At 36.6% G+C, this 12,861-nt stretch overlaps 1 protein-coding gene across 1 annotated transcript; it reads right to left on the minus strand.

The window, feature by feature from the left end:
* Positions 1 to 1,422: 1,422 nt before the first annotated feature.
* Positions 1,423 to 6,301, minus strand: LOC142623866 (putative disease resistance protein At5g66900). Its single transcript, XM_075797342.1, has 6 exons — positions 5,819 to 6,301; positions 4,896 to 5,778; positions 4,068 to 4,474; positions 3,530 to 3,891; positions 2,807 to 3,018; positions 1,423 to 2,704 (listed from the first exon to the last, which is right to left on the minus strand). The coding sequence occupies exons 2-6, from the start codon at positions 5,521 to 5,523 to the stop codon at positions 1,866 to 1,868; spliced, it is 2,448 nt and encodes an 815-aa protein (XP_075653457.1). The 5' UTR covers positions 5,524 to 5,778; positions 5,819 to 6,301; the 3' UTR covers positions 1,423 to 1,865.
* Between the last annotated feature and the right edge of the window lie 6,560 nt (positions 6,302 to 12,861).

Consider the following 12,861-nt stretch of genomic DNA (forward strand, 5'->3'; position numbering starts at 1 on the left):
GGTGATGCGAATAGGACGGTTGAATTTACTGATTATCTGTCATATATGAATTAATTGTAGATTCTAGGTTGTATGTCACTTGATATGTTTAAGTCGACTTTTGCTTTATCTCCATGCCAGCGTGCACACTTGAACTTCTTGCATCACACATTTGAGAAGACTCCTATATGGAAAAGAACTCAAGAAGGAAGTTGTATCCTAAAAGGAAAGGCAATTCGACCCAATATAAATACCCCAGAAACCCTAGATATCAAGGTACGCACGATTATCTCAACTCTGGCATTCTAGGGTTGAAGAATAAAAGCTCTAACTTGACCTTCGGAGGGTTTTTGGCCGGCACCACACCGGTGCTCTCTTTTAAGTCCTCTTTTTTCATCTTTTGCAGGTGTTGCTTTGGTGAGAGGAGTGCTTGTAATTTATTGGTGATTTTTTCGGCTTCATCATTTACCATCTCATAGTACTAATATACTCCAAGTATATAAAAAGAGGAAAAAAGGTTAGGTACTATTAGAATATGAATTGAAGAAGCATTAGAGCAGAGACGGATATCAAAATAGAAGAAGAGTGAATCTAGGCTTAGGCCACTTCAACCTTGTTCTAAGACCCCATTACAAAAAAGGGCCCGCCTCTTCATAAAAAGGCCCAAAATTTTATGATAATAATTAGTTAAAAGCGAGCTTATGTTTAGGGCTGTCTAGCCCCGCCCAGCCCGAAGAATCCGACCGACTCGACGATCTCCGACCCAATAATCATTTAAATTCCACCAGGAATGACAACAAGCTTTTCAACAGCTTATATCTGGAGTCAGCTACTGCCATGCTATGGTATTGAAGCATTTTTTCCTTTTTTATTATTTTATAATAATGAAAATTTGTTCTTTCCTACTCATGTAATGGAAACTTTTTATATTCAGTTCCTTGTTATTTTGTTTCTTTTGGTGAAGCAAATATGCCATCGTGACTAGAAGCTAGAAAACACTTTGTTCAATGGAAGCCCGGCTCCTCAGTTGAAGATTTGTTGTCTTTGGATGTTCAAATGTACTAGTTGTGTTTCTCTTTCTTATTCTCTCTGCTGTCAGTTTAGGAGAGAGAAAGGGGGTGGCGGGATATCACTTAGTTAAGGTGAATTATTGACTAGCTATCTTGGGAGAGTTCCAAATCTCATGACAAAACAATTATTGCAAATTCAGATGATTTTATACTTGCTGTTAATAGTGCTTTTTTCATAAGCAAGTTGGCAAGGAATAAAATGACAACAAATTTAAAAATATAACGACCAAATTGAAAGTTGTAAAAACTTAAGAACCAAATTGAAAACGAGGTCAAAATATTGACCAAATATGTGTTTTTGCCTAAATTGAACTACAGCAACTGCACATCTTTTCTTAGAATATATTTTAAAATTTTCAGTGAATGGACTAAATTGAACTAGAATCTCAGAATGAATCAAAATCTTTAGATGGCAAAGAGCAAAAAAAAGACTAAATGGTTTGAGGCTCAAAAACCTCGCTCATGTAGTGTCCAAACTCCAAAGCTCCGAGGCAGAGGTTAAGACGATGCAGAAGTTAAATATAGATGGATTAGTACACTGCTTTTAGTGCCATATCTTCCAAAACCAAGTTGTGTACTGTCCGGTTTGCATCTAACAAGATTTTTTCTAACTTCATATGTAGCTCATCAATACAGCATTAGATTATATTCCTATCCACCAATTAAATGAATGACCATTGGAAGAATCCTTTATTTTGTAAGCTCCCCCCTATTATTTTCTTCGTAGCTACTGTTGACATTGACTGTGATTTAGCATATTTCCATTTGAAATAACATATTGAACCCACAACATTTTTTAAGGACAGTTCTCAGAAATCATTTGGGAAGCCAATTCAAGTTGATATCTTTTTCAGCCACCTCTACCTTGAGCTCGGTGAGGAATTCCTTGATGGGCTCCCACAACCTGGCCCTCTCTTCGTCGCATACCACAAGCTTTAACTGCTTAAGATCCATTATTGATTCTGGAAACTGAGTACGCAATCTCATGCACCCTTTCATGTTGAGCTCTTTTAAATTACACAACTCACCAATGTGTTTTGGCAACTTCATAATGCTTAGGCAGTCAGATATGTCTAGAATGCTTAACTTATGGAGGCTTCTGATTGAATTAGGTAGCTCTGACAAATCAATACATGACCTAAGCCTTAGCACTTCTAAATTCACCAGCTTTCCAATTTCTTCTGGCAGTGCAAACAACTTATGACAGTTGGTGATGCTGATTTTTTTGAGGTGGACAATATCACAGAGCCCAATAGGCAATTCCTCCAGATCATTGCAATAGTCAATGTTTATCTCCGTCAAATTTGGAAATGCATCTGAAACCTGAATTGTACAATTTTCAAAAGCCTTACCAATATTACACATAAACAAGGATATTTTCTTCAAACTGTTCAATGGTACAAGGGTCTCACAAAGCGAAGAAATTGAAACCTTCTCTAATCTAATTCTTTTTAAATTATTGGGTAGAGACCCAAGCAATTGAAAATTGCTTATTTTGGAATGAAAGAAACCATAATTATTGATTATCAAAACCTTGAGTTTATCCATTTTCTCCACAAACTCAGGTAATGTATAATTCTTTGTATGAAAATTCAAAACTAAAACCTCAACTTTGGATCCTTGAATGTTGCACCAACTGGACGAGAATAATTCATCTGCAAAAATAATTTTATACAATGTGACAAGCCATCAATATTATGTAAATTACATATTGTGCATGTCTATGTGTGTCTCTGATAGAGAGAAAATGTGCCAACCTGTTGAGATAGATAATAGGCGAGCATTAATGAGTTGCTGTTTTTGTTCTGTCCACCACTTTGGTAGATTGTTTCCACTTATGTTAATAATCAGTCTTGACCTTTGTCCTATAGACTCCTGGCTGCTCTGATGCATAGCAAGCTCTCTAAGAATATCATGTTGTGTGACAAAATCTTCATTATAATAGCTTTTGACCTCACCTGCATCTTTCCTGTGAATGGGAAAAATTTAAGCTTAGAACATATTCAAAATTTTCAACTTCACATATGAAAAATATATAAAATTAAGAATATAATGACAGAACAAAGGGAAATAGATACTACTATCAGTTTTTATCTACAATAATTATATTCAAGTGTATGCCAGACAAGAAGCAAACAGGTGTTAACTATTAAAATTTGAAACAGCCCTCTTTGCCAGGGCACGGTAGTTGGAAACTTGGAATATCTTGTTTCTAGATTGGCATAAGTTTCCTTTTTTCTAGCTCAGCTTAGTAATCACCTTTCAAATCATGGCATGGAAAATCCTCAATTGGCCATTGACATGTCAAATAAGCTATAATAACATATTATCAAATGCCATCAGAAGTTAATTAAGCCATAAAAAAACTATTTTGGGACTTAGGCCAGGTATAGAGTTACGGCATAATACAACTAGCAGTAATCACGTGAAGAAATCACACAAGAAGAAAACTGTAGTATAGAGATAAAAAGCCAGCATACCTTGCCATCACAAGACTAGCCAGATTTCGAATGTTGAGTTCCTGTAAATTGGCAATGGCTTGGATGCCATCTTCATCCAGTTTATACAATTCTGCCCACATATCAATGAGGGCAGCGGCAGGGATCCTTTGGTCTTCGGGAAATGAACCCAGGTCCATGAAACACTCTTTGATGATGACCTTGTCATCGGAAAATTCTAGGCTTTTTTGAAGATGAGCAAGCAGCTCTGTATCAGAACTAAAATAAAATTGACCATCAGACCATTTCATTAGTCTACTGTGCCAAACTACTTCATGCTGCCTACGCAGTGAGCCACCAATCACCTTAATGACTAGTGGGAATCCGCCACAGCCTCTTACTATCTGCAATTCAAGGAAACAAATGAACTCAGTTATTGTTTGGAGGTTACAGGGGTAATTTTTGGACCAAGCAAAGCTTAAATGTATGTGTATGTATGAAAACATAATTTTGGCAGGTGTGTGTGTATATATATATATATTGATAAGCTATATATATATCTCACAGATTGACAAAGTACCTTTTTGGCATCTTCTTCTGCTGGAATGTAAGAGTTCTCATCATGTAGGGATGCTGAGCGATGAAAAAGAGTCATTGCATCAACATCATCTAGTGGTTTTAAGTGATATGTAAATTCCAATCTTGGAAATGCAGTTCTTGAAGTAATCAAAATCTTGTAATTGGGAAGATCAAACTTAAACTTTTCAGGAAGGGATTCTGATCCGAGCCAGACATCATCTAGGATCAACAATATAGGATTAGGGCTAAGATGATTCAGCAGTTGGGACAGCTGGTTTATTGCATCTTCATCACATTGAATTTGAGAAGTAGGCTGCATATCCTTATAATTTAATAGGTTCTGCACAATGACCTTCACATTGGGAGTTTTTGAAACGTTCACAAAGAGAATATTGTCCCCAAACATTCCTGTCGAAACACAATGTAGTTAGAAAACTGCCACAGAGGCACATTTCATATCGCATAATATTACACAAATAATGGCCAAGTCATATGAGCAGAATACCCAATCCCAATCGCAGCAAACAGTGAGATGTGAGAAAAAAAAAATTATGAGAAACACCACCAATTATGAAGATGTAAGAATTTCCTTTAAAAAAAAAAAATTAACCGTCTCATTTCTTTTACTAAATTAATTCATTTTAGGATTCAACAAAGAAGTTCACAATGTATTTTGTTTTTGCTACTACCTAACAGTTTAAGTTACTATGAAGGATCCACATACTAGCACTATAAATAACTTCAAGAGTATGCAATCTATATTTCCGAAAACACTAACCAATTTGAAAGTAAAAAATTACACACTGACACACAAAAGAGATGGAATTACCTCTAATTTGGTCATCCTGACAAAGCATTTGCACCAATGTGGTCTTCCCACATCCTCCAGGAGCAGTCAGTAGAAGCAGCTGCACCTCCTCCTTCAACAGCAGCGTCTTCAACTCCTTCATTGGCATATCCAACCCGACTGTAAAATCCGGGGGATCACGAACCGTGCACAGCACCCTTTGTCTATCCACAACCGAATCCACTTGTTGCAGATTAATATTCACATTTACCAAAGTCCTCAACTCATTCCCTGTGTTATGTACTTGCAAATCAACCTGACAGAACCTGACGATTTCTTTGTCCAACTCTTCAAGTTTGTAAGAGTAATAGATTTTGAAACAATAGTTCCACCACCGGATTTTCAAGCACTTGCGAACCAGCTTCTCTCCCTTTTCCATATTTTTGATCAAGTTCTCTGTTTCCACTTTTGGGAGATCAAGTTGTTCGCTTAATTGTGTTATTTCGTTGACTGTTGGTGCCAAACGATCTAACGTGGATTCTAGGCGTTTAAGAATGGGTTTGAACATACGGGCTTTGCTTACCACATCCTTAACCGTGTCATGTAACACTGCAAAGCCCTCACCAAATGCTGCCCCAAGAGCAGCCCCTCCAACAAATGCTACTGCCATAGCTTTGCTTCAAAGATTCTAAGCCCAATATAGTATTTGGAAACCTAATTGAGTAACTAAGACTTCTCTCGCTCTACTCACCTATGCAATAAGCCCAATATAGTATTTGGAAACCTAATTGAGTAACTAAGACTTCACTCGCTCTACCCAACTATGCAAAATGCGAACTTTTTTATTTTTTATTTTTTGGGATGACTTAGATTTTTATTTAAATAAATGAAAATTGAAATACAGTGGTAAACTAGGCAGTGAGACCTGAAAATTTGCAATACAGTGGTAAACTAGGCAGTGAGACCTGAAATTGCAATACAGTGGTAAACTAGCAGTGAGACCTGAGTAAACTAGCAGTGAGACCTGAAAATGGCAATACAATACGGTTGTAAACTAGCAGTGAGACCTGAAATTGCAATACGGTGTAAAACTAACAGTGAGACCTAAGTAAACTAGCAGTGAGACCTGAAAATGGCAATACAATACAGTGGTAAACTAGCAGTGAGACCTGAAATTTGCAAAGCTAAATCAACACTTATATACTACAAAAATTATAAACATCTCTGGTTCAATTTCTTTTTGGTGATCAGGAAACGGAGCGGAAGGTATATCAACTGATCGATCAGTACCGGCCGAGTACCAATTCATTGTAAATACATAAATATGAAAATAGAGATGTGCCGCGTAGAGAAACAAATGAAAGGGAAATAAAACTGTAGAAGACAAATAATCTTCACATACGGTTTTCTGTTTCCCCGCTAGTGCCTCTTTTACCTTCAACCTGGAAGCGTCCGTTCGGAACTAGAAGCGAAGCAACAAAATAGGTGATATTTTTACTAAATTACTATTATTGGTTTGGTAATAAACTTTTTTTTTTTAAAGTAAAAATTAATAAATATAGAAGTTACAAATTTGTGTGTGAGTGTGAGAGAAAAGGGTAATATTGCCCTGATCTCAGTCCTTTGTCCACCTACCCCACTCTTCCTTTTGGTCTCGTTTTAGAATATTTTTTCCTTCATTTGTTTGAGACTTTTAATGGAGGGGATGAAAAATTCATTCCCTTGTTTGGGAGTTAAAATAAGAGGGAACGGAATAGATAGGAAGGAACACTCATTCCTTTTTATCCCTTACAACCTCAATTTTCATTCCCTCGAAATTGGGAGGAATGAGAGGGAATGAAATTAGATTTAATGAATTTTTTACTAAAACTCCCAAAATACCCCTCCATGTTACTTCTAAACAAGATTACTTACATTCCATTCATTTTCATTCCTTTATTTTAAAATATCCAATCAAGGTTACTTAATTCTATTCCATTCCATTCTTTTTAATTCATTTCCCTTAAATCCAATCCATTTCATTCCATTCCTTTCAATTCCCTTATGATCATTCCATTTCATTCTATTCCATTCCATTCCCTTATGAACTCCCAAACGAAGCGTTAGTGCTTATTATAATGTCTTTGACGTGAAGGTTTAGGCCACGATGATATTTTTATAAAGGTCGATCTTTTGATGAATTATTTATGGGTTTCAAATTTTCAATAATAATTGATTTAGAAAGGAAAAAATAATAATAATTGTACTATTATTCTTTGAAGCTTAGGGAAGCCTTACCTTCCTTTCTCTTTCTCTTTCCCTTAGCTTCCTCCTTTCCTTTCCTTTTCCTTTTCATAGCTACAACTAAACATAGTGTTACTTCCATTTCCGCTGGAATTGGGCTGATGCTAAAACAGTTAGGCTCACAGAAATATTATCATTCCAATTTATTCTCTTTTATTTACTCTTGTACAACCAACTCTTTTCCTTTCCTTTCCTTTCTTTTCCCTTTTCATAGCTACAACCAAACATAATGCTACTTCCATTTCCGCCCAAATTGGGTTGATGCTAAAATAGTCGAGTCCACAGAAATATTATCATTTCAACTTATTCTCTTTTCTTTTCTCTTGCACAACTAAACGGAGGAAATGATATCCCTTCCTTACTTTTTTCTTCTTTTCTTTTTCCTTCCCCCATTTCCAAACACAGTGTAAGGGAGAGCATTAATCACCGGAGATCCACAACTTTATATTGTAAAATGACAAATATGTCCTTAACATTTTTTAGAAATCACAAGTGTTCTAATATATGAATTTTCTCATTCTTAATAACGGTACAAAGGTAAAAACACACATTTTCCCCTTTGCTAACCAAACAAAGAAAAGATAAAACTCTCACACTTTCTTCTTTCCTTTCTTTCCTTCATTCAAACACATCAAAGAGAAATCTTTTCTCTTCTCTTTCTTTTCTCTTTCCCTTTCCTTCCTCCTTTCCTTTCTTTTCCCTTTCCATAGCTACAACCAAACATAGTGTAAATACAGTTAACTTAACCATAAAAAATCACAGTTTCTAAGCAATGCTTATATCTTTTTTCTTTTTTAAATGTTTCCTACATCTTGCAAGAATTTTTTTTTTTTTTTTTAATTTTTTTTTTCTAGCAACTTAACTAACTTTCCAATTAATGTTTTGAAATTGTAAACTAAATACTAAAAAGTAAAAACTGAAATTTGGAGAAGCGATAACTGTCTATTCCCTCAACACTTAAAAAGTTAAAATTCACAATTATTAAAAAATGAAGAAGAATCTTGAAAATATTCCGTGAAGAAAAAAAAAAGCAAAATATGAAAGATGTGTACCTCCATCTCTACTTATACAAGAACCATTGCAAGTTTTTTGACGCTGGAAAAACTTTTCTTTTAATACTAAATTGTATTAGTTATGTGGTCCCAAACCTACAAGGATTGCGGTACTGAGCAAAGGATTTGGGCTTTATTTGTGGGCTTTCTAACAATCCTATGGGTAGGGCCTCAAGCTACAGCTAGATTGTCCAAGTTGTATCTTTTTTGTAAACCTTTAGATCTACAAGCCTCACCCTTTGGCAGTTTTTCTTCCTCCCTCCTTGCTCACACTCCCTTCCCTCTATGTTTTCCCTCTTCTCTCAGTGTTTCCCTAGTGTTTTTCAACCCAGCCATCTTGTCTGCCTTCCCACTCCTTATATAGTCTCTCTTTAGTTGGGTACCAATCATTATCACTTCACCAATTCACATGCATTTCCACTTTCGTTAGAATCCCAAGGAATCATCATTTCTTCCAAAGATTCTCTTGAAACTTGTTCCAGAATCCAAATAGCGTTCGGATGCGAGTCCCCCAAGGCACTAACAACTCTCGGCTATCGACTTCAGCTTAGTCAATTCTTAATCGGTTTCCCCCCATATCATCAATTAGTGTTAGGCTGAGCACTAAATGATTCCCCTGAATAATATTTTTCTTTGTCCCAATACACATGTTATTGGGTTGAGCTCACTCCAACCGAGTTTGAGGTCTACTTCCCTCTTATGGACTGGTTTTGGCTATTTAGGTCGATCTTGGGCCTTAGTAAAATGGGCCGGTACTAATTTTTTGGGCCCAAACCCCCCATAAGTTATATTTTCACTAACTATAGTCAAAGTTTGATATAAAGAATTTTTTTAAAGTTTAGAATATTCCATCATTGATATTAATGTTATAGAGGGACGTGTTATTTTCTTTAATTGTCAAGGGAGAGGAGTATTTTTTTTCCTCCAAGTTTGGGATGAATTGTCATTCGACTCAACACAAAGATATTTTTAGTATTATTAATGTAGAGGTCACAATTACATAAGTACTTGCAATTTACAACCTTCAGAAGAGCTCTCTTCTCCCACACTCAAGTATATCTCTTCCCATCCTCAATTTCTTCTCTTCTATCTTTTTCTTCGCTCCTATAATATACCCACCCCTTTCCTTCCTAACCTTGATATTTACAAGGGGGGTGAGGGTCGAATTTCTAGGTACAAACAAATGTGGTAATGGGTCCTTGTCAAATCATTCACAATCATCGTTAGTTTTAGGGGTGGAGGGTAGGTCTGGCACTACTTCCCTTCCCCTAGATATGTCATTTAGCATTTAATATGGTTTATGTCGGATGGGTAGGATCATTTAGTGTGGAGGTGACATATGCTTTTTATTTTTATTTTTTAATTATGGACATCTTTCCCCATCCTCATCTCACTTGGTTTGGTCATCGCTTCGCTAGAGCTACGAGATCCTCTTTATATTCTAACTGAGGGGACTTAAGATTGGACAAGGCATAGTGTTCATTGGCCTGCTAGGATAACTACATGGTTGACTTCCTCAATTAGGCCTAGTGGAGTAACTTCCCTTGGCCCATGATCCATGGGCGTGTTTAATATGTAGTTTGTTGTCCCTGCACAAATTTTGACCTAATTTTTAAAAAATTAAATTGTATTGCTTCTTATCATTCAAAAAATGCATTGCTTTTTAAATGTAACAAATTGAATTTTAAGAATTTTTTTTTTTATAATCATATTTCAAGAATTCAAAAAGTATCAAATCAATAATTGAGAAATAAAGAATTTGAACTTTGAATGTTTACGTTGAAAACATAAAAAAGTACCAACACTCTTAGGCATAATTATTGATAGTGACGTTTTTTACAAGCTGTCAGTATATTAAGAAGGCTGATGGGAATATGCAATCCGTCAGCCATTATCATTGACACCTTCTTTTGTCGTTTGAGGCCACACCCCTTACGTGGCGACGTTAGGCTAAAGGATCAAGTTGACGAAGTCAAGGCTGACGACCTTGATTGTGAAGGTCCTTAGCTGACGTTCTTTTTGGAGACGTACATAGGCTGACGACAGTGTAGGAGGCGCACGTTGGCTAACGACCTTGGCAGGTAAAAGCTGAAGGAGTAATCCAACCTTTATTCTTAGTCTATCTTGACTTCTACATACGTGAATATAAGAAAAGTTCTTTCGCTACACGTTTGACCTTAGTCAAGAAGATCCCTATAAGGAAAATGGCTCTATACGATATGCAAAGATCCACAAATTACTCTTCTTAAAGGAAAGTACTTCCTCACCAAGGCATTTATTTCAGCTTCATACCACTATATAAACCCCAGAAACCCTCATGACAAAAAGGTACGCACAGTTATCTCAGCTCTGGTACTCTAGGGTTGTTTAAAAAAACTCTAACTTGATCTTCGGAGGGTTTTTGGCCGGCACCACACCGGTGCTCTCTGTTCGATCTTCTATTTTTTCTTCACAGGTGTTGCTTCGATCTGGAGAGTGCTCGCAACTTACTAGTGATTTCTTCGGCATCATTAATTATAATAAGAAGAATAATAAAATACTTTGGTTCACTCTTTTCACCTTTTTGTAGTGTATAACATATGATTCTACAAAGCCACTATTATGCCCATTTTATCTGAGGGCCAAAAGAAGTTAAAAACCCATAATGTAAGGCACAATCAGTTTAGGCCCATTATGTTATTTTTATTCTTTTTAGTTTTGGAAGTGGCCCAAGCCCAAAAAATTTAATAGAGAAATTGAAGGAATATGGTATGTAGGGTAAAAGAATGGGCCTATTTTAAGCATGCCATGGACCCAAGAGATGGATTTTACCAAATGAGATGGGAATACTTGCAAAGTCTATGGGCCTATGTGCACCTGATTGATATGTTGTATTTACCCAAAATCACATAATTGCTTTAAGCCATAAGAAATATGTGGGCTTCATTAAATACCCATTAACAAATTCCCACAAATTCTTTAGGGCTATTTTCCACCAAGAGGACACAGCAATGATGTTTTAGTAAAAACATCCCCAAAGTTGTTACAAAACCAAATTGTCCTAATGTCCAAGCAATAGAAAAACTCAATGTTGTCATTCATCTACAAATCTAGCAACCAAAAGCTCCAATCCTTAGGAAATTAGGCATGCCTCTAACTTGTAATAAAACCTAGTCACCAATTCATGCATTTATAACACATTTTTACCTACCTTACCAAGCTACACTTATTCTTCCAACTTAATTCTAAGCTTTTGATATACCAAAATTAATAGATCATGTAAGAGCACGAAATCTAGTGGCCCAAGCCCACTTAGAATAGCGGGATTAAAGTTCCCAAACTCGGCCCAAATCAATAGATAGTTGTAAAGAGAGTGGGATGAACAAGTTTGAGTTTCGTCCGAGGATGCAAATAAAGTAGGAGGAATCAGAGGTCTAAGATTTAAATGTATAAATGGTCCTTACAAGATTGCCCGAGGACAATGTTCTTGATTGTTACTGATGATGCACAAAAAATCGTCAGTGAGTTGATCGTTCACACACGTGTCAATGGGTGCACCTGAAGAACAAAAGAGAAGAACCAATCAAAGGGCACCAGTGGGGTACCGGCCAAAGACCCTTTGAAGGTTAAGTCAAAAGAGAGCTCCAACAATGCTAGAGAGTATAAGCTTTAGAGAAATTGTGCGTACCTTTGTGAGAGAAGGTTTTGGGGGTTATATAGTGGTGTAGATTTGACCTTAATTTCGTGAGGAGGAAGGCATTTCCTTATGGGGAGAACTCTCCATCAAATTTCCAGATTTTTCGGGATGATTTTCCTTGTAGATGACCCTTAATTATGATTGGGCGTAAGGTGCAAAGCTTTTCCATATCTGGATTCTTGATGAGCACTTCCAGCCACATGGGAGCCACGTTAGTATCGTGCGTCCCCTTTTATTAGGTCTATCTGCCCTTGGTCCATCCTCTTTGTTGGGTCTGTCTACTTGAGGTCCATCCATATTGAGGTGCGTCTAATTGAGGTTTTGCTTCCTCTAGATCCGTCTGCCCACGGAAATGTGTTTGTCAATCTTGTTATGTCGTCAGCTTTGTAGGTCTAAAAATACCCTTATTAACTGCCCCCTCAGCACGTGGGTCCGTTGATTTCACCTTGAACGGACTCATGGGTGATAGATTTTTGCAGCCGTTGTCTCTTATATATTTGTGTTTAACCTCTTTCTTTTGTGTCATGAAAAATTCATAAGTGCTTTAATCCGTCCTCTTTTGTTTTTTTTTTTTTGGGGAACCGTTAACCCATCACTTTTAGATAAATTGTCACATATCTGTCCACCTCGTAGTTAATGGGGATACCTTTTTCATGTGTATCCGTCCACCTTGTGGACCTAGTATTTATCAGTCCAATTCAAGTATCCCTCACCCGTCCTTCTTGCGGACTCATTCTGAACAAGAAAAACATCCACACATATAGTCACACCTTAAGCTTTATTGAAGGCATCGAACTTGCACGTTCGAGAGTTTACCTTCGCTCCTTCAAGATAATGAAAAGCCGATTCATTATAACAGCCTACGTAATGGGCATATTGCACCCTAATTAAGCATCTAGATAATGCTTTCACAAGCTTGTAAAATTGTTGGAAAGCGTGTATACCAATTTTTCATTATATGTACTTTATTCAAGTAGGGATACATTCAAGTATGCCT

The sequence above is a fragment of the Castanea sativa genome, chromosome 2 (genome assembly GCF_040712315.1).
Source record: "Castanea sativa cultivar Marrone di Chiusa Pesio chromosome 2, ASM4071231v1".
NCBI lineage: Eukaryota > Viridiplantae > Streptophyta > Magnoliopsida > Fagales > Fagaceae > Castanea > Castanea sativa.